This window comes from Lithobates pipiens, unplaced genomic scaffold (genome assembly GCF_037356315.1).
Source record: "Lithobates pipiens isolate NorthernLeopardFrog02 unplaced genomic scaffold, aLitPip1_a1.2 Scaffold_18, whole genome shotgun sequence".
Taxonomy (NCBI): Eukaryota; Metazoa; Chordata; class Amphibia; order Anura; family Ranidae; genus Lithobates; species Lithobates pipiens.
This window is the reverse complement of record NW_027507758.1, coordinates 211,767,459-211,793,877: the sequence shown is the minus strand read 5'-3', so window position 1 is coordinate 211,793,877 and position 26,419 is coordinate 211,767,459. Positions and strand designations below refer to the sequence as shown.

The 26,419-nt window shown below is 45.6% G+C and overlaps 1 protein-coding gene across 5 annotated transcripts in view; it reads right to left on the bottom strand.

Moving 5' to 3' along the window:
• The window catches only part of ARID4B (AT-rich interaction domain 4B), a 2,504,499-nt gene that overhangs the window by 37,159 nt on the left and 2,440,921 nt on the right, over positions 1-26,419 (bottom strand). For all 5 annotated transcript variants that reach the window (XM_077486552.1, XM_077486551.1, XM_077486548.1 and 2 more), the window contains one exon: positions 5,823-5,969. In XM_077486552.1, the coding sequence (XP_077342678.1) occupies positions 5,823-5,969 (147 nt within the window). The remainder of the gene's footprint in view (positions 1-5,822; positions 5,970-26,419) is intronic.

The window sequence follows — 26,419 nt, the reverse complement described above, 5'->3', positions numbered from 1 at the left end:
TTATTGGGTAGTATATTGGGGTACCTAGCGATATAAAAACCTGGCGGTGAACCTAAAAAAATAACTAGCTACCTAGCGACACATGCAGCGATCAGAAAAATGATCGCTTAGTGACACTGGCAAAAGGGGGTGAAAGGGTTAACTCTAGGGGCAATCAGGGGGTTAAATCTTTATTGGGGGGTGATAGGGGGCTACCCTGGACCTAACACTAACTGTCCTGACAGTTTTTACTGTCACAACTGACACTGAATGCATTGATCAGTAAAGAAATGATCAATGCAATCAGTGACACTGTGACTGGGGGGGGAGGGGGGGCGATGGGGGGGGGATCGGGGGGGGGGGGGATTGTGTGCCTGTGTGTACCTGTGTGTACCTACATGTCAGTGTAGTGTTGGTGCACACTTACTATTAGTCTTCTCCTCGTAGTCCGGTCAAAAAGACCGCCCCGAGGAGAATGACATCACTTCCTCCTTCCTGTGTAAACAATACACAGTGGGAGGAAGCTTCTCATTGGCCAGGAGCGATCCAGAGGGGGTGGCCGAAAACCAACGGCCATCCCCTCATCACGGAGCGCTCCTGGAGCGAACCGGACCGCCGTATCCAGCGGGAGGGGGTCCGATCGGACCCCCCACCCGCTGGAAGGCAGGCACGTACATCTACGTGATTGTGCCTGCCTGTGCCATTGTGTTGACATACATTGGCAATACGGCGGTCCTGAAGTGGTTAATCCTTTTTGAAATTTAGACAGAGGAAAGAAAGTGTTTTTCTAGAATAAGCAGAGGTGGACTATTTTCATTCTATCTAAAGTGACACTGAAAGCGGACATCCCTTGGGCTGGGAGTTTCTTTTCCTGGGGTATTCAACTAGTTTTAGGGTAAAAAAAATGGAAAACGCGTATCTGGGGAAATGGCAGGGTTGGAAACATATTTGGTTCAGATATGCCATGGTTGATATGTACAATGTTACTATTCTTAATGCATCTTGTTGTGTTTTTTTTTCTCTCCATTGTTGTGGATGTAACCCATGTCAGATGTATTGTCTGTAAACTACTTAAAGCTGGACTGTACTGCGGAAAAAAATATTAAAAGCCAGCAGCTACAAATACTACAGCTGCTGACTTTTAATAAATGGACACTCACCTGTCCCAGGGTCCAGCGATGCCGGCAGCTGAGGCCGATCGATCGCTCAGCTCTCGGCTGCTGCCGCCACCATTCTAGGTGAGGGAATCAGGAAGTGAAGCGAATCAGCTTCACTTCCCGGTTCCCTACTGCGCATGCGCGAGTCGCGCAGCACAATAGGAATTGTTTGCGCTGTCTCTGGGAACCGTGTGTGTCCCAGCAGGCAGCGTGGCAGGACAGGAAATGGCATAGACTCCCACGGGAGTCTATGCCCGGAAGTGGGTGTAAATACCTGTCTTTGACAGGTATCTGCACCCCCCTCCCCCCTGAAAGGTGCCAATTGTGACACCGGAGGGGGGGAGGGTTCCGATCAGCGGAAGTTCCACTTTAGGGTGGAACCCCGCTTTAAGTGCACAATAAAAAATCTTTTTCAAAAAGCAACAAATATGGCAAATGGCAGTCCCAGTCTCACCCGTCTTTAGCCACCATCTTCTTTAGCATACTCATGAAGGTTTTGTTAAACTGTTCTACTAAGCCAGGGTGCCCAACCTTTTGAAGAGCAAGGGCCACTTAAGTGACTGGTAACCGGTCGCTGGCCACAATGAGCGGAGAAGGTGGATGACAGGTCCATGTCAACTCGACATATGCAGAGCAGACATGGACATGGACATGGACATTACTCTATGGGCCCTCCAATCCTATCTGCCTAGATGAAAAGGGACAAATCCCTTTTTGTTTTTTTTAGCGGATCGGAGGTAGGCGGATGTAAACAGACACAAATCTGTTTACATTTGCTGCTACATAGAGGAGAATGGAGGGTCCGATTAGGTCCGCCTGAACAACAGACGGCGGACCATGTACACATGCTGGTGTAGTGCAGTGCACCTGTGGATTTCCTGCGGGTTAGCTCCATTTTGACATAGAATTCTATTATATTTTAGCCCTTATACACACGGTCGAACATTCTGACGGAAAATGTCCGATCGGACCATGTTGTCGGATAATCCGACTGTGCGTGGGCTCCATCGGACTGTTTCCGTCGGAATAGCCGTGGGACAAAGTTTTAGAGCTGGGCTATAAAACTTTCCAACAACATGATCTGATCGGACTTTGTCCGATTGTGTGTAGAGAATTCTGGTCGGACAAAGTGCCACGCATGCTCAGATCAAATTCCTAGACCAAAGCTATTGGCTACTAGCCTGAACGTAGTCCCGTCGTAACGAAATAGCGTTACCACGTTGTGTACGATTGGATTTTCCGGCAATTTTCTCAGACCGTGTGTATGTAACACAAGTTTCGGACAAAATCTAACGGATTTTGTTGTCGGAATGTCCGACCGTGTATACAAGGGCTTACACGGGTGGTGCACTTTCTGAAAGCGCACGACGTCCACAGGTAATAACAGAAGTCTATGACTCAGTGCATGTAACCTGCAGGTGCACTGCACTGCACCTGCGGATCAGTTTGAAAGCAGCCCAGTGTGGCTAGTGTACCAGTGTAGAGAACAGATATGCCCATTGCTGTTTGATTTTAATTAAATACTGACCTCAATCTTCACTTCTTCCTCAGGATTTCTGTAGGTATCGCTGTCTCCCAGACAGGTATGGCTGGAGGCTGTTGTCTGTCCCCCCCCCAGGGTGGGTATGGCTAGCAGCTCGTGACTGTCTTCTCCAGGGTGGGTATGACTGGCAGCTCCTGACTGTCCCCTCCAGAGTGGGTATAGCTGGCAGCTCCTGACTGTCCCCTCCAGAGTGGGTATAGCTGGTGGCTCTTGGCTGTCCCCTTCAGGGTGGGTATGGCTGGCAGCTCCTGGCTTTCCCCCCCAGGGTGGGTATGGCTGGTGGCTCCTGCCTGTCCCCCCTCAAGGTGGGTATGCCTGACGGCCCCTGGCTGTCCTACCCAGGGTGGGTATGGCTGGCGGCTCCTGCCTGTCCCCCTCCAGGGTGGGTATGGCTGGTTGCTCCCTCCTGGATGCCCCCCTATGTTGGGCATGGCTGGCAGCTCCTGGCTGTCCCTCCCGGGCAGATATCGCTGGTGGCTCCTGGCAGTTCCCTCAGGACAGATATTGCTGGAGCTTGAAAAAAAAAGCACAGCTTGCGTGTCATCCACAGCGCATATGCTCATGTTGCATGCCAGCAATGTCATTCATCCTCCCCTCCTGTACCATCAGAGTTCCAGGCCTCTTTCTGTGCTCTTCCCCACTGCGGCCCGCTGTACACATCAGCGGCGAATGGGTGAGCACCACGCTTCCCATCCAGGATCGGCCTGTCTAGTGAGAACATCTCCACTCCACTATGCTGGGACTTATTAAATGCCTGTTTTTAACTTCACAAATGTGAGTTGCCATTTTCTATGTGTTAATTAAACCTGTTTTATATCTACAACCAGCAGATATTGCTGGTGTCCACCCCAGGGCAGATATTGCTGGTGGCTCCTGGCTGCCCCCCCCCCAAGCAGATATCGCTGGTGGCTCCTGGCTGCCCCCCACCCCCCAGGACAGATATCCCTGGTGGCCCCTGGCTGTCTCCCCTGGATAGGTATAGCTGGCTGCTACGGTCACAGGCAGCGTGCATTTGGTATCACTCCGCCTGTTGACAGGACCGGCACTATAACGGAAGAATCACCTGTGCTCTCTACTGCAGCCACATGTTTCCTGTAGCGCTGGCTCCGTTATGCACACTCCTGCTGATGCTTGGGGATGGTGGGTTGGGAATCCGCAATCTGGGCTTGCCAACCCGCCATTCCAGAGCAGGTGGCGGCGAGCCACATCAGCGATTGTTGGGCACCCCTGTACTAAGCGATCTGTCTGAAGGTGGTAAACTGAAGTATACAAGTACTTAAAGTGGAACTTCAGTCATTTTTTCATCTTTCCATCTAATAAATCCTCTGCCCTTGTTGTTTTAACTGTGGATAGTAAAACATTTTTTTTTTCTACCAGTAAAAACCTTATGCAGCCCACTTCCTGTTTCTTGCCTGGAAAAAAGCCTAGGCTTATGACATCATGCACAGCGTTCTCTCACTCTTGTGAGAGTGTGCCAGGAAAGAAGGGGGGTGAGCCATAAGAGGGCCACTGAGAGATGCAGAGCTGGAGGTGTGCCTCTTGGTGTCTGTGTAAATCAGGTAAGCAAACAGGCATCAAGTTCAGCTGCCCACAGTAAAAATGATTGCAGCCAGACTCGGTGGAGGGACATTTCTGTAGCATATTTGGCAAGTACAGAATCACAGTATATATAAAATAACATGCAAAGTGGTTGGAGGGAAGCTTCAGAATGACAAAGAGGTTTGTATTACAAATTATGTGAGCAGACTGCAATTCCTCTTTAATACTGATTCATTTGCACAACTCTTTCCTTACCTTTGACATAAAGGGAGTCCCTTGATCAGTTAAAATTTACTTTGGGATCCCAGTACAGGTTGGTAACATGTGGAACAACTCCCTGGCGACCGTCTTAGAAAAAGTGTTTAAGGAAACAGCCTCCGGATACTGGGTGGCATAGTCCATAACCACTAGGATATACTGATGACCTCTATCAGACTTAACGCTTAGCCTGATCAATGGCGATTTGGTCAAAAGGGACCTCAACCATGGGCAATGGCACCAGTGGGCTACGGTAATGGGGCTGACTTTTGAGCTGACAATGGGCATAGGGGCTGATTTTTGACACTCGGGGCAAGACTTTGTTATTAGTTTTTTTTTACATCTGCATGTATTAGGGGCTAAATGAAATGCTATAAAATACATTCCTTGATCTTTTCATACACCAAATGACCATCAAAGGCATGTGTATGGGCCAAGTTCAATACTGCCCTCCTAAAAGGGCTGGGCACCAAAAATTGTTCTACAATCTCACCCTAAATTTTGTCAACCCAATACAACATGTAACTGCCATAAAAGGAAATTCATTCTCCAGCCCTGGAGCTACCAGGGTCCTATTGTCTACCTTCATATTTTTCAAGATTAGGGTCCTGTAACTGGGCGCTCCCAAAGTTGTCTTAGGAGGCCTCAAGCTCCGGCACACCTGGCAACTCTAGGGTCTCAGGGGTAGCCTCAGGTTAACCTGCACGACTGCTAGGGGAAAGGGCACATTTTGATAAAAGATCACCTTTCCAGCATTTTCATTACATCATAAGGTAGTGCACAGCTGCCACATTCATAAAAAGTAAATGGAGCACAGCAGTGCCTAATCACTCCAGCAGGTGGAAACAACAGAGGTTTCAAGGAAGGAAGTTCCTTACACATGGAAGAGAAAACCACAGCAGGTATGAAGCCAGATGAGAAACCGATTGATACTGAAGAGACATATTTGAAGCAAGGACAGGTGCAGACACCAGCACAGGTCAGTTCTGAAAAGACCATCCTGTGACAATATATTTACTCATACACACAATTTCATGTGTTTTTATATAAAATACTGGCTCTCCACATGATGCCTTGTTTGGAGGCAAAAGAAAGCAAATATCTGTGTGCTTGGTTTGGGTGCCATAATACCTTAAACCAAGAGTAAGTTGGTGATGACAAGTCAACAAATACTCAGGTTGCATACATTCATGAAATAAGGCAATTATGTAGATGCATAAAGGTTTGCAGCTGGTGTTCATGCTTATCATTATAGCAGCTAATCATCGGAAACAAGCAATTCTGCACAAAACTACCATATTGTGCAATACTGAATCTGGGTCATAACATTCTGAAGACGAACATACCTTCCCGTTCCTTCTTTTTAGAATGCTTTCTTCTTCTGTCAATAGAGGCTACTTCAGATTTCAGTGAAAGGTAGTGTTTGCGAACTTCTTGAAGCTTTTCCTGAAGAAATGTGATGCGTTCTACAGTAGTCAAATTTTCAAGTTCCGCTGTAAACAAGATCAATATGATGTTGTATATTAAAAAGAATGTAAAATGAACATAAAGTAATGTGCATTTATCTAAAACCAATAATGCATAATAAACAAGAATAACAAAACACAAATAAAAAGAATCTGGATCTGTACATTAAGGTGTATCCAAACCCAAAAACAAAATGTATATATTTCAGCTCACCAATCCTCAGATTGGTGACTGTACAAATTTCCTTTTTTATTTGGGCTTTTCTTCTTTATTCTCACCAAGTGAGTCTACCAATAAACTTCCTGTCCCATAGTGATCTTTATGTACTGCACTATATGTCACGGTTTAGCCTACAGTGGTTCTGCTAAGATCTGTGATTTCACTTTACTGCTCTACTAGCTTCATCTACGAGTGTCACTTGCTCCACTGTGGATTTACATTCTTTCCCTTTTATTACTTCCTGGCCAGCTTTACTAAGACATGCTCTGTGCAACTTGCATTGCCTGAGCAATTTTCTAGTTCACTGATTGCCTAGTAATACTTGTATTCAATGTCTGATTTCCTGTGTCCCGACCCCGGCTTTGTCTACCATTTTTGTCCTTAGCTTGTTTCCAGGATCCTCTGTCTCCTGCCATCTGCACTCTGTATATGTGAGTGGCCTCTGTATTGTCAGCTGGGAGTACCTGGGGGTCCTGACCTGGCTTCAACTTTCTGCAAGTCTATCCCCATCATCAGTGGCCCTGTGAATGCAGCAGGCAAAGGCTTAGGCTCCGCACCCTGGGGAACCCCGAGTTGGCTTGCTACTAGCTTTCACTACCATAGAAACCTGGCAGTTTGCACAAACTATGAGCTACTCTGACACACCGCAGCCTCTGCATGAACAACTTTTTTCTTTGCCACAGAGAGCTGATGTCCAGCAGACCTGTAGAGAGTGGATCATGCAGTGCTTACAGGAATTTTCCTCCAATTTGAACCAGCGGCAAGTTGCGACCACTCCCGATCCTACTTCTGCTCCAGCTTTCGCTGTTCCTACTGTGTCAGCCAGTCCCTCAAAACTTCAGTTGCCTTCACCACCTCCCTTTTCTGGTGATCCAAAAGCTTGCCGGGGCTTCATCAATCAGTGTTCAATTCATTTTGCACTAGCAGCCGGCCATTTCCCCACTAATCTCTCTAAGATAACATACATCATATCACATCTTACTGGTGATTCTCTGGCCTGGGCTTGCCCACTGTGGGTGCATCCTATAGTGTCCAGTCTTATCATCTTCTTGGGAGCTTTCTGTAAGACCTTCTATATGCCAGGCAGGGCCTTATCTGCTGCTGGAGCACTTTTTTGGCTCTATCAAGGAAGCAAGACAGTGTCACGGTTAGGTTTTGCACCTTGGCCTCAGAATTGGCATGGAATATTGAAGCCCTTTCTGCAAGATTTTACCAGGCCTTAATGGATTGTATTAAGTACAAACTACCTGGCAAAACCATATCCTCCACCCTGAATGATTTGACTGCCTTTAACATCCAAATGGATGTCTGTTTCCAGGAGAGAGATCTGGAGAAGACTGTTTCACGTAGGTCCTTTTCCATCCCAGATTCCCCCAAAGGTTCTTTCCCTAGCGAGGAAATTGCATTCATATTTTTGGCACCCAAATGCATTACTTTACATTTTCCCACATTAAACCTCATTTGCCATGTAGTTGCCCACTCCAATAATTTGTTCAGATCTACTTGCAAGGTTTCCACATCCTGCAGCAAAGTTTTAGCCCTGCTTAACTTAGTATCATCCGCAAATACAGAGATTGAACAGTTCTCCCCTCCAGGTTGTTTATGAACAAATTAAATTGAATTGATCTAAGGACAGAACCCTGGGGTACCCCACTTTCCACCCCTGACCATTCTGAGTACTCCCCATTTATCAGTACCCTCTGAACTTGATCTTGTAGCCTGTTTTGAACCATTTACTCACCCTACGGTCCATGCCAACAGATCTTAATTTGTATTGTAAACGTTTATGGGGAACTGTGTCAAATGCTTTTGCAAAATCCAGATACAGCATGTCTACGGGCCTTCCTTTATCTAGGTGGCAGCTCCCCATCTCATAGAAGGTCTTGACTTACATTTTTTTACAGTTTATACATTTTTTTTTAAAGGACAAGTAGTCCCCTCTGATGATTTTTGTGGTGACAGGCAGTGGTGGAACTACCGCCATAGCGACCCACACAGGCACTATGGGGCCTGCAGCCGAGTGGGGCAAGCAGCCAATTGGGGCTCGCAGCCGAGTGGGGCCCGGCAAGCTCTTGCACATAACACTGGAGCCAGCCCTGTCCCAGCGGAGTGACATCACTCACGGATGGAGGCATAATGGGATCATCATGGGAGGAGCGTCCAGAGCTGCTGCAGCCTGCAACCAAGGGGAGCCAGCGCTGCCGAGGAGCAACCAAGGGGAGCCAGCGCTGCCGAGGAGCAACCAAGTGAACCAAAGACGTTATTGCAAGTTCAGAGACAGCATTCACATTTCCCAAGTAAGCTGTAACACTAAGCTAAATTGAGCTGATGCAGTGATGCCATATGAGATGCGGCCATCTGACTGCAGTCTGAAGATTATGAACTGTGACTGTCTGTGATTTTTCTAATATGCAGCATGGCAGGGGGAGGGGAGTAAATGTCCTGCACCGGTCATAGTAACTGATGTATTAATGTCCTGCAGGCTGCACTGGTCATAGTAACTGCTGTATTAATGTACTGCCACTGGTCACAGTCACTGATGAATGAATTTACCAGTCACAGTCACTGATGTCACGGTCACTAATGTCACGGTCACTGATGTCACGGTCACTAATGTCACGGTCACTGATGAATGAATTTACCAGACATGGTCACTGATGAATTTACTAGTCACAGTCACTGATGAATGATTTTACTGGTCACGGTCACTGATGAATGAATTTACTGGTCACAGTCACTGATGAATGAATTTACTGGTCACAGTCCCTGATGGATGAATTTACCAGTCACGGTCACTGATGAATGAATTTACCGGTCATGGTCACTGATGCATGATTTTACTGTTCACGGATGAATGATTTTACTGGTCACGGTCAGTGATGAATGATTTTACTGGTCAAGGAGGGGCTGAGAGCCTGAGACAGTTGCTCCCCGCCCCCCCCACAGCTCAGCACTCCAGTGAGCATGGGGGGCAGAGCGGAGAGCTGCTGATTGCGCAATTGCTTATAGTTTTTATATACTGTTTTTGTGTGTGTTTGCAAAAACAAAGTGGGCCGGTCTGGATGAAGTCCAGGGCCAAATTTTTATCCCAGTCCAGCCCTGGGGCCCGGTGAGGATGAGGAATGTAAGTTTACTATTAAGCCTCCCGGCCCCCGCGAGTCTGACTGTGTCCCGACACATGCAGCCGCATACAGCAGGAGGTAGGAGCAAGGAGCAGAGTGGGCAGGGCAGAACGCTCAAGCGTGCCTGTGAAGGGACATCATTTTCGGCACACGAGGAGGCTCTGGAGTTTGGACAGGAGGTAGGAAGGAAGTGGGAGACTGCCATCTGTTTTGCTATTTTTGTGAAGAAAATGTTTGCTATGTATATTATTTTCATTAGGATAATTTCGGCACAAAGAGAGGGGGAGCAAGGGCAGGTTCAAGGATGCATAATTCTGAGGCTTAACATCACTTTCTGCCCTCCTGAAAAAAAATTTACAGACAGGAAGTGCAGGGAAATTATTTGAATGGAGCCTGTATTGACGTACAAACCTAACTGAAGTCCTTATCCTTCCCTAATATACAAGCAAAACTTGGAAAAAAACTTTCTTGACTTTTTTACTTACACTACTGAATGTAACCTGTAGATTTTATTGGCAGTGTTTTTGTTGTTAACTATGTAATTGAGGAGTAAGGGTCTTTTCTTGTACTGTATTTTTCAGTTTCAACCATAATGTCCAGTTACCATCATCAAAGTGGTGCTCACAAGCGTAAAAAGAAAAAGGAAGACGCCTACAAAACTGAGAAACTTCCAAAAATCAATTTTTTTTTTAATGTGCCCAATGTTGGTCAGAGATTTTCCCTGAATGAACCAAGTACAAGCCAGGAGTTAGGTGGTGTCACCGAGGACAATATTGAAAAAGATTATCCTGAAACTGAGCCATATGCAGCAGCCCATGTTCACTTGACTGGTAGTGACATAGCTGTGCTAACTGGCATTGCATCTACAAAATATGTCACAGGCAGGGCAAACTTTACAATTACAATTACAGATGCACATGTGAAGAGATTTATAACCACAAATGGTCCTTGCAGACCTACAGGGCCCTTTAAGAGAGACAATGAGGAACAGAGGTGTTTTTTCAGTAAAATATTCTGAAAAAACAAAAACAAGACTTAAACTACCCATTACCTGGCTCTGTTATTCTCCTAAATTGAATGTTGCATACTGAAAACCAGGCTGATAATTGGGTGACCGTAAAAAAACTAGGCTCTGAAGAAGCATTTTCAACAAAAATACAGGTTCATAAAACATCTCAAACTCATATAGACTCTTGCATAGTATATGATCAGTGGCGTAAAAAGGGAACAATAGATGAGGAAAATGAAAAACAATTAAGAAAATAAAAAACTTTTGGAGAGATGTTTTAAATAGATTAGTGAATCTCACCTTGACTATGGCTATGAATAACATGGCCTTCCATGGCCACAGAGAAAAAATAGGAGAAGTCAACAGTGGAAACTTCCTGGCAATAATTGAGCTGCTAGCTGAGCATGATCCCATATTAAAGCAATTGCTACAGTTACCACAGGGAAAAGTCAAATACCTTAGTCCAAAAATTCAAAATGAAGTCATAGATATTTTGTCAAAGCAAATTCTGAATTACATTTTGGCTGAAGTGTAAAATGTAGTTTTACTTGATTATACATACTACTCAGGATATCTCTAAATGTGATCAAATTAGCCAGGGGCTCCGATATGTTTCTATTGAAAGAGATCCAAATACAATAGTAAAGCAAATTAACACACGAGGCATTTCCTGGATTTAATGCTATTCATGAGCAAAGTGCTGCAGGTATAGAAAAATAAATACTTGCATTTATTGATGATAAAGGAATTTCTCTGGATAAGTGCCATGGTCAGGGCTATGATGGTGCTGCTACAATGAGTTGAACCAATTCTGGTGTGCAGACTCGAATTTTGCAGAGAGAGGAAAATGAACTTTATATTTAGTGTGCAGCACACAATCTTAATTTGGTCCTCCAAGATGCTGTGGCATAGATTACCGAGGTCTCAAACTTCATGGGTGTGGTTCAACATTTACATAATTTTTTTGGGGGACAGTGGAAAGCGGTGGGAGATCCTGTCTTCATTTACCAGTGAATCCTCTGTTACACTGAAGAAATTGTGTCCCACACGCTGGTCATCTCGCTATGAGTCGATGCTTGCCTTGCATTTTGGTTTTGCAGATGTACTTAAAGCGCTATCAAAAATAAGCCTTGTAGCTACAAAAAAAAGTGAAAGAGAAGAGGCAATGGGGCTGAAAAAAATGAGTGTGCTTCCAATCTATATTTCTAATTGTTCTACAAACCAAAATATTCTTAAGCATAAATTCTCTGTCTAAACCCCTCCAGTCAGACAGCATGGACTTGTCCAAAGCTTCTCATTTAATTCCAATTTCAGAAGCAGTTTTGGGAACCCAGAAATAATGCAGTATTGCTTGCACAAAAATAGAATTTTACCCCCAGATTTGAAGAAAAACGAATTTGCACTGTCAGAAAGCATTTTGGTGAATTGTACGATGAGAGATTAGAAGACCTTGAACGTTTCAAAATCAACCTTTTCTATAGGTGCTTAGACATAATAATAAACCAGTTGTCAAAAGGGTTCCAAGGACTTAATCAGGTTGTTCAGCAGTTTGAAATAATTCAACCTGCAGTTCCATCATCAGCATTGGATGATGATTTGTTTAAAGCTGCATCAAATCTTCAACAAAAGTATGAAAAAGACCTCTCATCAACTTTTGCTGGTCAACTTCTAAGTTTTAGATCAGCACTTAAATAGGACATTCAGAAATTGTCCTCTGTGAAGGCTCCTGCATGTTTTCTCTTTGAGAATAGTGCTCTTTCATCAAATCTGCCGGATGTGTACATAGCGTTGCTATGTGACTGTGGCCTCAGCAGAAAGATCCTTCTCAAAACTAAAACTAATAAAGAATTATCTCAGAAGCACTATGTCTGAGCAAGGGCTTTTTGGGCTTGCTATCCTACGCATTGAAAATGCTAGAGCAAAACGGCTGGACCTAAACCACATTGTGGACACTTTCGCAGAATTATAGGCATGCAGACGTGTTTTCTAAGATGTGGTGTTTTGTGAGTATACAAGTTGAAAGAGGTTCTAAAGTTCATGTTTGGTTTTGTTGCCATAGCCTTTCTTATTTGGGTTAAACCATGGGGTCTATTTATAACCTATTCGCAGAGCTATTCATCCTCTGAAAATGTCAAAACATTTCTTTTTTGCCACTTGGCACAAAAAGATACATTCTTTGTGTTTGTTTGTTTTTTTAGGTCAAACTTATGCAATGTAATATTGTATTTTGACTATTATATGAAGCTGAGGAGCATGGGAAATATGTTATAAATAGGACCCTTTGGTTCCAGTTTGGCAAATAATAAAGTGGAACTTTAGGAAGACATTTGAATAAGTTGTAAGGCTGGCCGCAGGCCAGCCTGTATTTGTGGGAGGAGCCCGGGCGCTATTTAAGCCTCCCTCCCTGGCTGTGACGACGTCTGTGACTATTTCCGGGTCACGACTTCACTTCCGGGATCGCGGTTTCCGGTTTGCGTTCCAGACGTGATTCTTGCAAACCGCAGCACCGGGCCTTTCGTGGAGCGAGGCGGGCGGGCTGTTGGACTGGCGGGAGGTAGGTGGCGTTGGGGGGGGGTGGGGGAGGATGGCACTGACAACAGCGGTGGTGCGGATGGCGCAGATGGCGCTTATGGTGGGGCTTATTCCATGTGTGGAAACCATCACTGGTGGATCATTTGGGGGGCATGTTTCTGGCCCACAGGAAGGCATATCCACTTTCAGCACGGCCGCCGTTCCGTGGGGGGGGGAGTCACGTCCGTCAGGGGAGATACAGCCCCCCCCCCCCCCACAAGCTGGCTTGGTCAGTCTGCTGTTCTTTTTCCATCAGGTACATTGCTGGTTCTGTGTCAGGGTACAAGGCAGTGCCCCGGTCGCATGTGTCAGCCATGCCAGGTACTCGCACAGTCACTCATGCGACAGGTGGGGTTCATCGGCCATGGGTGGTGCCATGGTGCAGTTCATCTCAGCATTCTCTCAAGTACGCGTCAGTGCTTGTTCATTCATTCATTCGTTCGTTCGCATCACTCATTCAGGTCTGGAGCACGACGCATGGTTAGCCGGTTTTTGCACATTTCAGATCCCTCATCAGTCGCAGGTTGACGGGGTCATGGCGGGGGCAGCTACTTAGCTATTTGGTGGTCTTACATGGGGGGAGGGTCGTGGGGGGGGGGGGGTGGGTTGCTTGGCTCACTGAGGGCATCTCAGGGCGGTCAGGCGCATGCAGGGGCGTTTGGGGCATGCGGCATGGTTATTGTGGGCTCAGTCGGTGAGGGGGGTGTTGGGGGGGGGGGGCGATGTATCTGATGACCATCCAGGCTTTGTACCTTTTCTTCAAGGTTTCACGTTTGCTCCACAGGTTCTGTTCCTAGCTCAGGCGTTGTATGATTGTCAGGAAGCCGTGATTTGATTGCCATTATCAGGTGTGTTCAGGGATGGGTGTCAGGGTTAGTAGGGGTTTGTCAGGCGCTTCATTTCTTCAACAGGGTAAGTAATGTGCTTGATTTTCTGTCCGTGTTAACTCATGTTAGGTACATTACCTTGCGGGTGACTCGTTCGTCTTGTCGCAACTTTTCGCAAACAGAAGGTGCGTGTATTTCTTCAGGTTTCATGGGTTCTTCACATGGGGCAGGTCAGGTTTTCATCTCGTCTTTAGATCCTTACGGGCCAGGATTCACTTAGTTTTCGTAGGTTACAGGCTCGCGGCCAACATTTCATACGTCATACGTCGCACTTCACTTCATACGCTTATTTCGGTACCCACCACGCTCTGTGGGTATTTTTGTTTTTAGCCCTGAGTGTTCGTTATTAATTTACCTGTTGTAGCGCCGCAGGTCGCTCGGGCTTTCTCAGCACACTCATTCAGGTATGGGGGGGGGGCGCTTCAGGTTTTTATTCATGCACTGATTGTTACATGATTACATCCTTGGCAGGATTAGGTCCGTACTTTCAGGGAGAGGGGGGGGCGGGTCAGTATGTAGTTTCTCATGTTCTTGTGCTTTTACCGCAGATTCATCATGTCACATGTTTCTGAGAGTGACGAATTTGCGTTCATTCCGCCATCTGTCACCGGGGGGTCTGTGCATGGCAGCACCCCTTCATTAAGGAGCTGGATGGTGCCCAGGCTCACGGCGGAACTTCGGCGCAGGGGAATTTCTTTTCCAGCTACTGCCAGGAAGGCTGAACTTTTTAGACTATTGCAATCCGGCACGGGACAGCCACTCCCCGACAACAGCATGTCGCAGGTTTCGGTGCAGAATTCCCTTACGCAGATTCATGCTTTGTTGAACTCATTATCCACTTCCATGTCCCAGATGCAGGATAGAATGGAGGTGGTGGAAGCGCATGCGGCCAGAACGCAGGCGCTTCCTGTGTCCCCAGCTCCAGTCCTTGCCGGGGCTCTCACAGGTAACATGGCCGTTCCCCTGCCTTTCACAGCTCCATCACCGTTGGCAGCTCCCCCATCTGTGTCACCGTCTCACTTCATTCCTGCCAATTTGAAGAGAGACATTTTGGATGGGAAGGATGTGAATCTAGCCTCTTTACTAATTGCATCACAAGACATCACTGAAAAAAAATCATATGCTTGCGGTGAGGTGTCGGTTGTGCTGAAAGTCAAAGACCCCAGACTCAATCGCAAACTCAATGTGGCTGAGTTTGTGCTGGCTTTCGGCATCTTCCGGGACATCATTTGCGCGGTCAGTCCGGATAGGAGGGTGGAGTTGGACCTTTATCTCCACAAGGTGGTAGATCTGGCTCACAAGTATGGGGGTTGCAGTTTCTATGACTATCACCGTTCCTTTTCGGCCAAGGTGGCGTCCACTTGGACTCAGTTCCAGGTGGTCATGTGTTGGAGCAACGTTGACATGGAGCTGTTTTGCAGGCATTTTGCCAATCAGAAGTCCCCGGTATGCAGCTCCTGTCAGTCTTCAACGCATACCGCTGCTTGGTGTCCTGTGGTTGAGGCCCCGGGTCCGTCAGGGGTTAGCAGACAGGGGGTTGGTGTTTCTTCCACGGGTCCTTCAGGCCAGGTGGACAAGCTGGGCAGGACCATTCATTTTTTAGGGAAATCGCAGGTTTGCAACAATTTCAATCATGCTGGCTGCAATTACAATCAGTGCAGACTCCTGCATGTGTGTTCTAATTGCTTCCGGGCTCATCCCAAATCGTCCTGTATGGTCAAACCATTTGGGACCACATGACTAGGCCGGGTGAATGTTGCTGCTTTAGGGGGTTATTTAGAGGATCACCCATACACGGTGGTCAGGGATTTTCTGTTGAATGGCTTCATGGTTGGGTTCCACACAGGGTTAATCACGTTGCCTACGGAAACGTTTGAGTGTAGAAACCTGGTGTCTGCTGACCAACATGCCTCATTAGTTGATCAATTGTTGGGTGTAGAGGTTGCCAAAGGGTTTGTGATCGGCCCTTTTTCTTCCTCTCCGTTCGGCATGTGGAGGGTTAGCCCCATTGGGGTTGTATGTGGCAAATTTTCAAATAAATACCGTCTCATCTACGATTTGTCCGCTCCTCATTGCTCACACATTCCCAGCATCAACTCACTGATTCCTTCGGAAGAGTTTTCTTTGAAGTATTCTTCGGTTGATTCAGCCATTCAGCTTATTCTTCAGTTGGGTCAAGGGGCTTGGTTATCCAAGGCGGACGTTGCTGATGCGTTCAAGTTACTCCCAATCAGTGCGGCACTCTGGCAATGGCATGGCATCAGGTGGCGGGACTGTTATTATTTTGCCACAAAGTTAACTTTTGGGGCCAAAAGCAGTCCCTGTTTGTTCGATATTTTCGCCCAGGCTCTCCATTGGATCCTGGGTCATCACAAAGGCTGCCAGGGGGTGGTGCACTATCTCGACGATTTTTTGCTCGTGGAGGATCCATCCAGGGCTCCTAGGGACCTGCAGTATCTCATGGATTTGTTTACTGAGCTGAACGTGCCATTGGCTGTCCACAAAGTGGAAGGTCCCGCCAAGGTCATAAATTTTTTAGGCATCACGCTGGATTCCAGGCGCATGATTGCAAGTTTGCCCAAAGTGAAGCTGGACAGAATACGTCTGACCATCCATGCGTTTGTTTGTTCGGCCGTCTGTTCAAAAAAGGAGTTGCAGTCACTCTTGGGCATGCTCAATCATGCGATGCGAATCATTCCGCAAGGCAGGGCCTTTGTTTCCAGACTTTTGGCCCTCTTGCCCCTTAGCCAGGATGCGGACGCTCGTGTCAGCTTGCAAGCTGACGCACGCGCTGACCTGATCATGTGGGATCACTTTTTGCGGGACTGGAATGGCATCTCATTGCTTGTGCCACAGCCTTCCAGCTCTTCACCCAGGGTGTTCTCAGATGCAGCGGCATCAGGAGGGTTTGCGGCCATGTGTGGGGTGGAATGGCTGGCTGGTCGTTGGCCTCGGGAGGTGTTTCAGTTACCGAAATTCGCGCAGACTTCGGCTTTATTTGAAATCTACCCAATTGTGGCTGCAGCTGTCACTTGGGGGCCGGTCTGGACGGGAAGTTCTGTTATTTTTTTCACAGACAATCAGGCCACGGCCAACATAATCAACAAAGGCAGGTCAGGGTCCCTAGCCATTATGGCCTTCATGCGCAGATTGACATGGTTGGGGTTGACTCACAGGTTCCATTTTCAGGGGGAATTCATCGGTGGGGATTTTAATAGGGCGGCCGATGCTTTGTCACGTTTCAAATTCAGTCAATTTTTCTTACAGCATCCGGAAGCAGAACGGTTGGGCAAGCCAGTCCCTCCTTTTTGCCTTCTCACCATGGACTGACAAGATTCTGGACACAGGCGATCGGTTTGGCCAACGCATCCTTGTCCAGCAATACGTTTAAAGCCTACTCCACGGGGTGGAGGAGTTTTCTCAGGTTTTTGAGGTGGCATCCTTCTAGCAGCCCGTGGGATATCCGTTCTGTCATGGCATTTGCGGCCTATTGCCACAGCGAGTTGGCTTTGTCCGCCAGTACCATCAAATCTTATCTCGCAGGCATTCAGCATTTTAGGTCCATCCAAGACCCTGCTAGTCCGTCCATTTTTGCCACTCACCCTCTCAAAGCCTTGCTGAGGGGTGTGCGGAAAGCTCAGGGTCAGGCTCAGGCGGCCAGGCTGCCCATTTCCGGTCGGATGGTTCGGGACATTTCGGATTTACTTTCGGCATCCCCTTTTGGCGTAGGTCCCAGTCTGGTGATCAAAGCAGCGGTATATTTAAGTTTCTTTGGGTTCCTCAGACCAGGGGAGGTGTCACGGGTCAGCAATCATGCACCTTTTCTGTCCAAGGGTAGTCTTAGCAGGTTCTCGGACCACTTCGCTCTGCAGCTCAACAATAACAAGACCAAGCAGGTGGGTCAGGGGTATGTAGTTAAGTTCTATGGTACCAGCAGTAGGTGGTGTCCACTCCAGGTACTTGATGCGCTTGGCGTGTTTTTTGCGGCATCTCCTCAGCACAGCCCGTTGTTACCATTTCCATCCGATCCATTGACATCCAAACAGTTCATGACACATGTTAGGTTGTTAATCGCCAAGTTGGGGTTGGACCCCAAATCATTCACGGGTCATTCATTCAGAATCGGGGCAGCATCTGCCGCATCCAAACAGGGAGTGCCCCCTCATATCATCAAACACATGGGGCGCTGGAATTCCGCCTGTTTTAGCAGGTATATCCCCGATCCACAGGAAGAAGTCAGCAGGGCATTCGCCTCTTTGTTAAATGAATCTCGGTTTGTGCAGCACCATTAAACACTCTATTTATTCACCTATCCACGTGTCTTTTTGCCCTCTTTTCAGGTATACTGACCTACAGGCCGAGGCACAATGCAGGTCTTAGTTAGGTTGCTCTCAGGTGTCGAGGAGGGCTCTGATTACAAGTTGTAAGGCTGGCCGCAGGCCAGCCTGTATTTGTGGGAGGAGCCCGGGCGCTATTTAAGCCTCCCTCCCTGGCTGTGACGACGTCTGTGACTATTTCCGGGTACCCACCCTCCCGGTTCCCACTTTCTCGGTATTTACAAGCAAGCAGGTATTCATACAGGGTATGCCTTCTTTTCAGGTATACTGACCTACAGGCCGAGGCACAATGCAGGTCATAGTTAGGTTGCTCTCAGGTGTCGAGGAGGGCTCTGATTACAAATACATGGTAGAATTGGCAGCTTATGCTTGCGTGAGCAGACTTAGAAGGGGGCAAAGGTACAATCGTGCAAACCTGACTGGCTTTCTAAGATGGCTTTGATGTGTAAAACAGAAAACTGGCTGAACTGAATTATAAGTATTTGGCAAATATTTTGTCTGAATGCTTATATGTATGTCAGCTTTGTACTTTTTGTTGGATAGAGTTCTACTTTACTCCTTTAACCACTTCAGGACCGCCGTATTGCCAATGTACGTCAGCACAATGGCACAGGCAGGCACAATCACGTAGATGTACGTGATTGCCTTCCAGCGGGTGGGGGGTCCAATCGGACCCCCTCCCGTTGGATACGACGGTCCGGTTCCCTCCAGGAGCGCTCCGTGATGAGGGGATGGCCGTTCGTTTTCGGCCACCCCCTCTGGATCGCTCCTGGCCAATGAGAAGCTTCCTCCCACTGTGTATTGTTTACACAGGAAGGAGGAAGTGATGTCATTCTCCTCGGGGCGGTCTTTTTGACCGGACTACGAGGAGAAGACTAATAGTAAGTGTGCACCAACACTACACTGACATGTAGGTACACACAGGCACACAAACCCCCCCCCCCGATCCCCCCCCCCCGATCGCCCCCCGCCCCCCCTCCCCCCCCAGTCACAGTGTCACTGATTGCATTGATCATTTCTTTACTGATCAATGCATTCAGTGTCAGTTGTGACAGTAAAAACTGTCAGGACAGTTAGTGTTAGGTCCAGGGTAGCCCCCTATCACCCCCCAATAAAGATTTAACCCCCTGATTGCCCCTAGAGTTAACCCTTTCACCCCCTTTTGCCAGTGTCACTAAGCGATCATTTTTCTGATCGCTGCATGTGTCGCTAGTGTCGCTAGGTAGCTAGTTATTTTTTTAGGTTCACCGCCAGGTTTTTATATCGCTAGGTACCCCGATATACTACCCAATAATGTTTTTAACCCCCTGATTGCCGCTAGTTAACCCTTTCACCCCCTTTTGCCAGTGTCACTAAGCGATCATTTTTCTGATCGCTGCATGTGTCGCTAGGTAGCTAGTTATTTTTTTAGGTTCACCGCCAGGTTTTTATAGCGCTAGGTACCCCGATATACTACCCAATAATGGTTTTAACCCCCTGATTGCCGCTAGTTAACCCTTTCACCCCCTTTTGCCAGTGTCACTAAGCGATCATTTTTCTGATCGCTGCATCAGTGTCGCTAGTGTCGCTAGGTAGCTAGTTATTTTTTTAGGTTCACCGCCAGGTTTTTATAGCGCTAGGTACCCCGATATACTACCCAATAATGGTTTTAACCCCCTGATTGCCGCTAGTTAACCCTTTCACCCCCTTTTGCCATTGTCACTAAGCGATCATTTTTCTGATCGCTGCATGTGTCGCTAGGTAGCTAGTTATTTTTTTAGGTTCACCGCCAGGTTTTTATAGCGCTAGGTACCCCGATATACTACCCAATAATGGTTTTAACCCCCTGATTGCCGCTAGTTAACCCTTTCACCCCCTTTTGCCAGTGTCACTAAGCGATCATTTTTCTGATCGCTGCATCAGTGTCGCTAGTGTCGCTAGGTAGCTAGTTATTTTTTTAGGTTCACCGCCAGGTTTTTATAGCGCTAGGTACCCCGATATACTACCCAATAATGGTTTTAACCCCCTGATTGCTGCTAGTTAACCCTTTGACCCCCTTTCACCAGCGATCACAGTATAAGTGTCACTGGTGACGCTGGTTAGCCAGTTAGTTATTTAGGTTCCCCGTCAGGTTTTTATATAGCGCCAGGGACCCCCATATACTACCTAATAAAAATTTGAACCCCCTGATTGCCCCTAGTTAACCCTTTCACCACTGATCACCGTATAAGTGTTACGGGTGACTCTGGTTAGTTTGTTTTTTATAGCATCAGGGCACCCACCATTTATTACCCAATAAAGGTTTAACCCCCTGATCACCCGGCGGGTGATATCAATTAGGTTTTAGGGTCAGGGTCTGCGTCGCCCCAGGCAGCGCTAGGTTAGTGCCAGTACCGCTAACACCCACACGCAAAGCATACACCTCCCGTAGTGCTATAGAATCTGAACAGATCAATATCTGATCTGATCAGATCTATACTAGCGTCCCCAGCAGTTTAGGGTTCCAAAAAAACGCATTGTTAGCGGCATCAGCCCAGATACCTGCTAGCACCTGCGTTTTGCCCCTCTGCCCAGCCCACCCAAGTGCAGTATCGATCGATCACTGTCACTTACAAAACACTAAACACATAACTGCAGCGATCGCAGAGTCAGGCCTGATCCCTGCCATCGCTAACAGTTTTTTTGGTAGCATTTTATATTTAAATCCGGAAGGCAGTGCTTGGTTTTCGGGGTCCCGTACGTGGCTAGGCTCCCAAAAAGTCCCCCACATGTGGTATCCCCGTACTCGGGAGAAGCAGCAGAATTTATTTTGTGGTGTAATTTGACTTCTGCCCATAGCATGTGTGAGCAATATATCATTTAGTGACAACTTTGTGCAAAAAAAAAAAAGTTTGTAATCTTCCCGCAACTTTTGGCAAAATATAAAATATTCCATGGACTCAACATGCCTCTCAGTAAATAGCTTGGGGTGTCTACTTTCCAAAATGGGGTCATTTGGGGGGGTTTTGTGCTATTTTGGCATTTTATGGCCTTCGAAACTGTGATAGGTAGTGAGGAGTTAAATCAAAAAAGTTTGTAATCTTCCCGCAACTTTTGGCAAAATATAAAATATTCCATGGACTCAACATGCATCTCAGTAATTAGCTTGGGGTGTCTACTTTCCAAAATGGGGTCATTTTGGGGGGTTTTGTGCTATTTTGGCATTTTATGGCCTTCGAAACTGTGATAGGTAGTGAGGAGTTAAATCAAAAATTTGCACCCTTAGAAATCCTGAAGGTGGTGATTGGTTTTCGGGGTGCCGTGCGCGACTAGACTCCCAAAAAGTCCCACACATGTGGTATCCCCATACTCGGGAGAAGTAACGGAATATATTTTGGGGTGCAATTCCACATATAACCATGGCATGTGTGAGCAATATATCATTTAGTGACAACTTTTTGTAAAAAAAATTTTTTTTTTGTCATTATTCAATCCCTTAGGACAAAAAAAATAAATATTCAATGGGCTCAACATACCCATCAGCAATTTCCTTGGGGTGTCTACTTTCCAAAATGGGGTCATTTGGGGGGGATTTGTACTGCCCTGCCATTTTAGCACCTCAAGAAATGAGATCGGCAGTCATAAATTAAAAGCTGTGTAAATTCCAGAAAATGTACTCTAGTTTGTAGACGCTATAACTTTTGCGCAAACCAAAAAATATACGCTTATTGACATTTTTTTTACTAAAGACATGTGGCTGAATAAATTTTGCCCTCAATGTATGACTAAAATTTAGTTTATTCGATTTTTCTTATAACAAAAAGAAGAAAATATCTTTTTTTTTCAAAATTTTCGCTCTTTTTCCATTTATATCGCAAAAAAAAAAAATCGCAGAGGCAATCAAATACCATCAAAAGAAAGCTCTATTTGTGGGAAGAAAAGGACGCAAATTTCGTTTGGGTGCAATATTGCATGACCGCGCAATTACCAGTTAAAGCAGTGCAGTGCGAAATTGGAAAAAGACCTCTGGTCCTTAAGGTGTTTATTGGTCCGAGGCTGAAGTGGTTAACTAGCCTCAGTTGTTAAATTGGCTAGTTAACTAATACATTTCTGTTTACATACCTGTCCACAGCTGCCCCATGTGCCCTCTTTGAGCATTGCAAATCAGGAAAAATTTCATCCTATGTGAATCAAACAATCTTTTTTTTAATCCAGTCAAAATTGGTTTTCTGCATACACTCTTTTGTAAAGTGTGTGTGTGTGTGTAGACCTTTCCCATTTAGCCATCTAACTCTTCCTATTTGATGACAAATTACACTTTTCTAGTCAAATCAAAGGATGGCAGGTTTTTGGCTCCTGTTCTGCCTGTTTGGCTGGAAAACAGCTTTGGAGAGAAATGGATAAAATCAAATAAAAGAAATGTAGTAAGATATTGTTAATTTATCATCCTATTATCTACACATTTTAGATCAAGATTCACTCTTTTTCAGATTGACATTTTCTAATGTTCTGTTACCTTACATTTGGCTTGTTTTTGGCTGTTGGCTGTTGAAACCATGGTTTCTTTTCCTTTGGTTATTTTTAAAGACATGTTGAAAATATGCTCGAGGTCTAAATCAAGTAGGTTTAAACTCAAAAATTAAGAATTTTATTGCAATTTTAAAGTGTATAGAATGTAAGACCTAATTTATTCCTTCCCTTACAAGGTTGTCATCCTGTTAATTTTCCTCTTAATCCGGTGCAGTTTGCCTTGTTTGTCCTTTACAAAACGTAAGTATAAAAGAGTAAAAGTAGTACACACAATGCTTTGAATTTTGCATTGTATTTATTATATGGTTACATTTTTGTTTTGTTTGAAATTAATATAAGCTGTTACATGGGTACTGTGCCACATGAGTGTGGTAATCTGTTGTTCAATAACATTAGTTCATTTTTTTTGTGGGGCGGCTGTTTGCAGGGGGGGGCCCATACAACATTTTGCTATGGGCCCCTGTGATTTCTAGTTATGCCCCTGGTGACAGGCTATTTTTAATGAGACATTTAGGGTCTAAAAGACCTTAGATGTCTCTCCTGTGCTCCACTGAATGTAATGCCTACCTTGTTCACCCAGGAAAACTCTTGCGTCTAGGTCGCCCAGAGGGAGGTTATCTCGACCGGAGATCAAATTCCACCACCTTTCCTTGATTCGTCATACCTGCCTCCATTCATTAGGCCCTGAACTCATATCTGCATATGTGGCCACTGAAATGGGCTTTCCTCTCATTCCCTTGAAGATGCTCCTCAAGGTATCAGCATTTGATGGCTCTACCTTGCCTTTGGACGCCTGTGGTTATGAATTATCTCTGTAGTTATATACATCTGTGTTGTACATCCATGAGGAGGTCTCCTTCCTAAGTCTTCCAGCCCCAACATTCTTGGTCTTCAGTGGTTGCAAAAAGATACGCTTTATCATACACATACGGGAAATATAAAAACTCTTAACTTTAAGAGAGCAAATTTTCCAAAGATGAGGGCTGCTCTCCAATACTTAGACTGGGAGGGAATATTGGCATTGAACAGAAATGGAAATTCTTCAAAAAGACTATATGCAAACTCACTGCAAAGTTTATTCTCATGGGAAATATGTTTAAAAAGCTTAAAATAAAACCTACATGGCTCATGGCCAAAGTTAAAAGGCTGTAAATAAAAAAAGAGCTTTTAAAAAATATTAAAATTAAGGAACATTATCATTGTTTTAATGTTACAAAGAATAAAACAGAATATGTAAAAAGGAAATCAGGGATGCAAAATTCAAAATGAATGACAGATTGCAAAAGATAGTAGGACTAACCCCCAGAAATGCTTCAAATATATTAATGGTAAAAAAGGTCAGGTCTGAGTATGTAGCCCCTTTACAAAATAATCTGGAGTGCGTGACTGGGGACAAAAAAAAGGCAAATTTATTAAATACTTTCTTCAGCTCTGTGTATGCAAAGGAGCATGGTGAAGCTCAAGTCCATAATGAGGATGGTAGTGACACAGCCCCAAATGATCCACAATGGCGCAAAAGTGATATGGTCCAGAAATATTTAGACAGAATAAAGGTGAATAAAGCACCAGGATCAGATGGCACCCACCAACGGATCCTAAAAGAATTGATCTCTGTCATTTCAAAGCCATTGTTTCACTGATTGCCGTGATTGGCTGTCACGGCAGTCACATGATCGGAAAAGCGACGATCGGGAGTGTTCTGTTAGCCGCACGCTCTCAGCACAGCGCTAGTTGCACCAATGCATCCAAATATGCGGCCACTCAGCGCCAAGGCCCACCCGCCTAAAGCGCTCGATGAAAGATTAAGAATTGGTGCCTGCTACCCTTGATTGCTGATATTTTATATAGGCTTTGGGATGCTTGAATCTTCACAATTAGGGATGAGCTCGGGCGAAGCCAGAACTCTGTGGGCCGCTCGCGCCAAATTTGTGTGGCACTCACGGCCCACAATGCACTGCACTATCCCAGTGTGTTGCTGGCTCATGATTTGCCAAGCATGCACTGTGACCCCACATGCTTGGCCAATCACAGCGCTGGCAGCGAGGAGAGCCATAATTGGCCACAGGCAGGATGCCTGTGGCCAATTATAGCTCAGGGTGTTTAGTACACGCCCCACACTATATAAGGCTGCCAGTGAGGCGGCCTTGTGTAGTTTTCCGGCATCTGCAGGAGTTAGTGGGTGTTGTGTGCCTCCAGCACAGTATACACCTGTATCTACCATTTATTGCTGTTGTTCTCTAATAGAGCCATCTGCAGGAGTTAGTGGGTGTTGTGTCCCTCCAGCGCAGTATACACCTGTATCTACCCTTTATTGCTGTTCTCTAATAGAGCCATCTGCAGGAGTTAGTGGGTGTTGTGTGCCTCCAGCGCAGTACACACCTGTATCTACCCTTTATTGCTGTTCTCTAATAGAGCCATCTGCAGGAGTTAGTGGGTGTTGTGTGCCTTCAGCGCAGTACACACCTGTATCTACCCTTTATTGCTGTTCTCGAATAGAGCTATCTGCAGGAGTTAGTGGGTGTTGTGTGCCTCCAGAGCAGTATACACCTGTATCTACCCTTTATTGCTGGAGTTCTCTAATACAGCCATCTGCAGAAGTTAGTGGGTGTTGTGTGCCTCCAGCACAGCACAATTTACACCTGTATAAAACACAGAGGAGCACCAGTTCAGTAAAATTGCTTTTATTTCATATAAAGAAAGTATTATCTTACTTACATAAAAGGTCAGGGGTTTATAGATGAACAAACAGCCGTTCCCACAAGCAGGTCTCAAGATAAGGCTCACAATATAATCCACAGAACGCTGGGGGGGAGCTCAGCTGTGTTTTGCCTCAGCAGAGACACAGACCGGCTCGTGAGAGCAGCGCGTGATGTCAGCGGGAGACACCGGGAGACACAACGCGTTTCTGAGCATGCGCAAAGTCCAAAACGGATATGTGTGCTCCTTTCTCAAGTGTAGGTATTGAAGGAAAACAGTGAACGGCATTTAAATAGGGATCTAAATAGACAACAAAATTAACCCGATAATGTCTGCTAAAAGGCTGAAATGACAACCCCATTAGAGAATACTAGTCACAAAAATTGAAAATATATATATGAATTAAATTAACAATGAAATTAATACAAATAAAAATGAAAATAATAATAATGAAAATAAATGAAAATATATAGATATATAAACTAGAAAATATATATAAATCAACTGTACACGAAAGGCCGCGCTTATGGAGCAGGTCACAGTCACACAGGGATATATGTGAATGCCTGTATCTCCCCCTGACTCTATTGATAATGTGTTACTAGTTGCAGTATTTTATGAGGTATAGCAGTGTAGAAAATACATATATAAAAGTTGGACCTATTTATATTAGTCACTATGAGGTTGCTGCCTCCCTAAGAACACAATCTGAAACCCAGGTTATGTTTAAAAGTTAAATGGTAATGATGGGCTGATGGCGCTACCTCAAACCTATTGTTTTGTGTTTATATCCAACTAATTCTTTCTATTATTCCAAATTCAACCATGTGCCACTACAAATCAGTTATATTCCTTACCCTAAAAAAGGTGAGCGCGCACAGTTCTTCACTAACGTGATCGAACACTCAGTCAGAATCCCTAAAAAACACCCACACTACATGTAAAATCCAAGGATCCCAAACAATATTCAAAATGATTTTGTGATAGTAATTTTTGTGATCCCAAAAAATATTAGTATACTACACAGCCGACTACCACACACAGTGTGCAAGACCCCTATTCGGGGGAGAGTTTACACTTATAATCGCACTGCGTTTGTGCAGTTCCTGTGCAATTGCTATCACTGTGCACAATTTATATTACCAC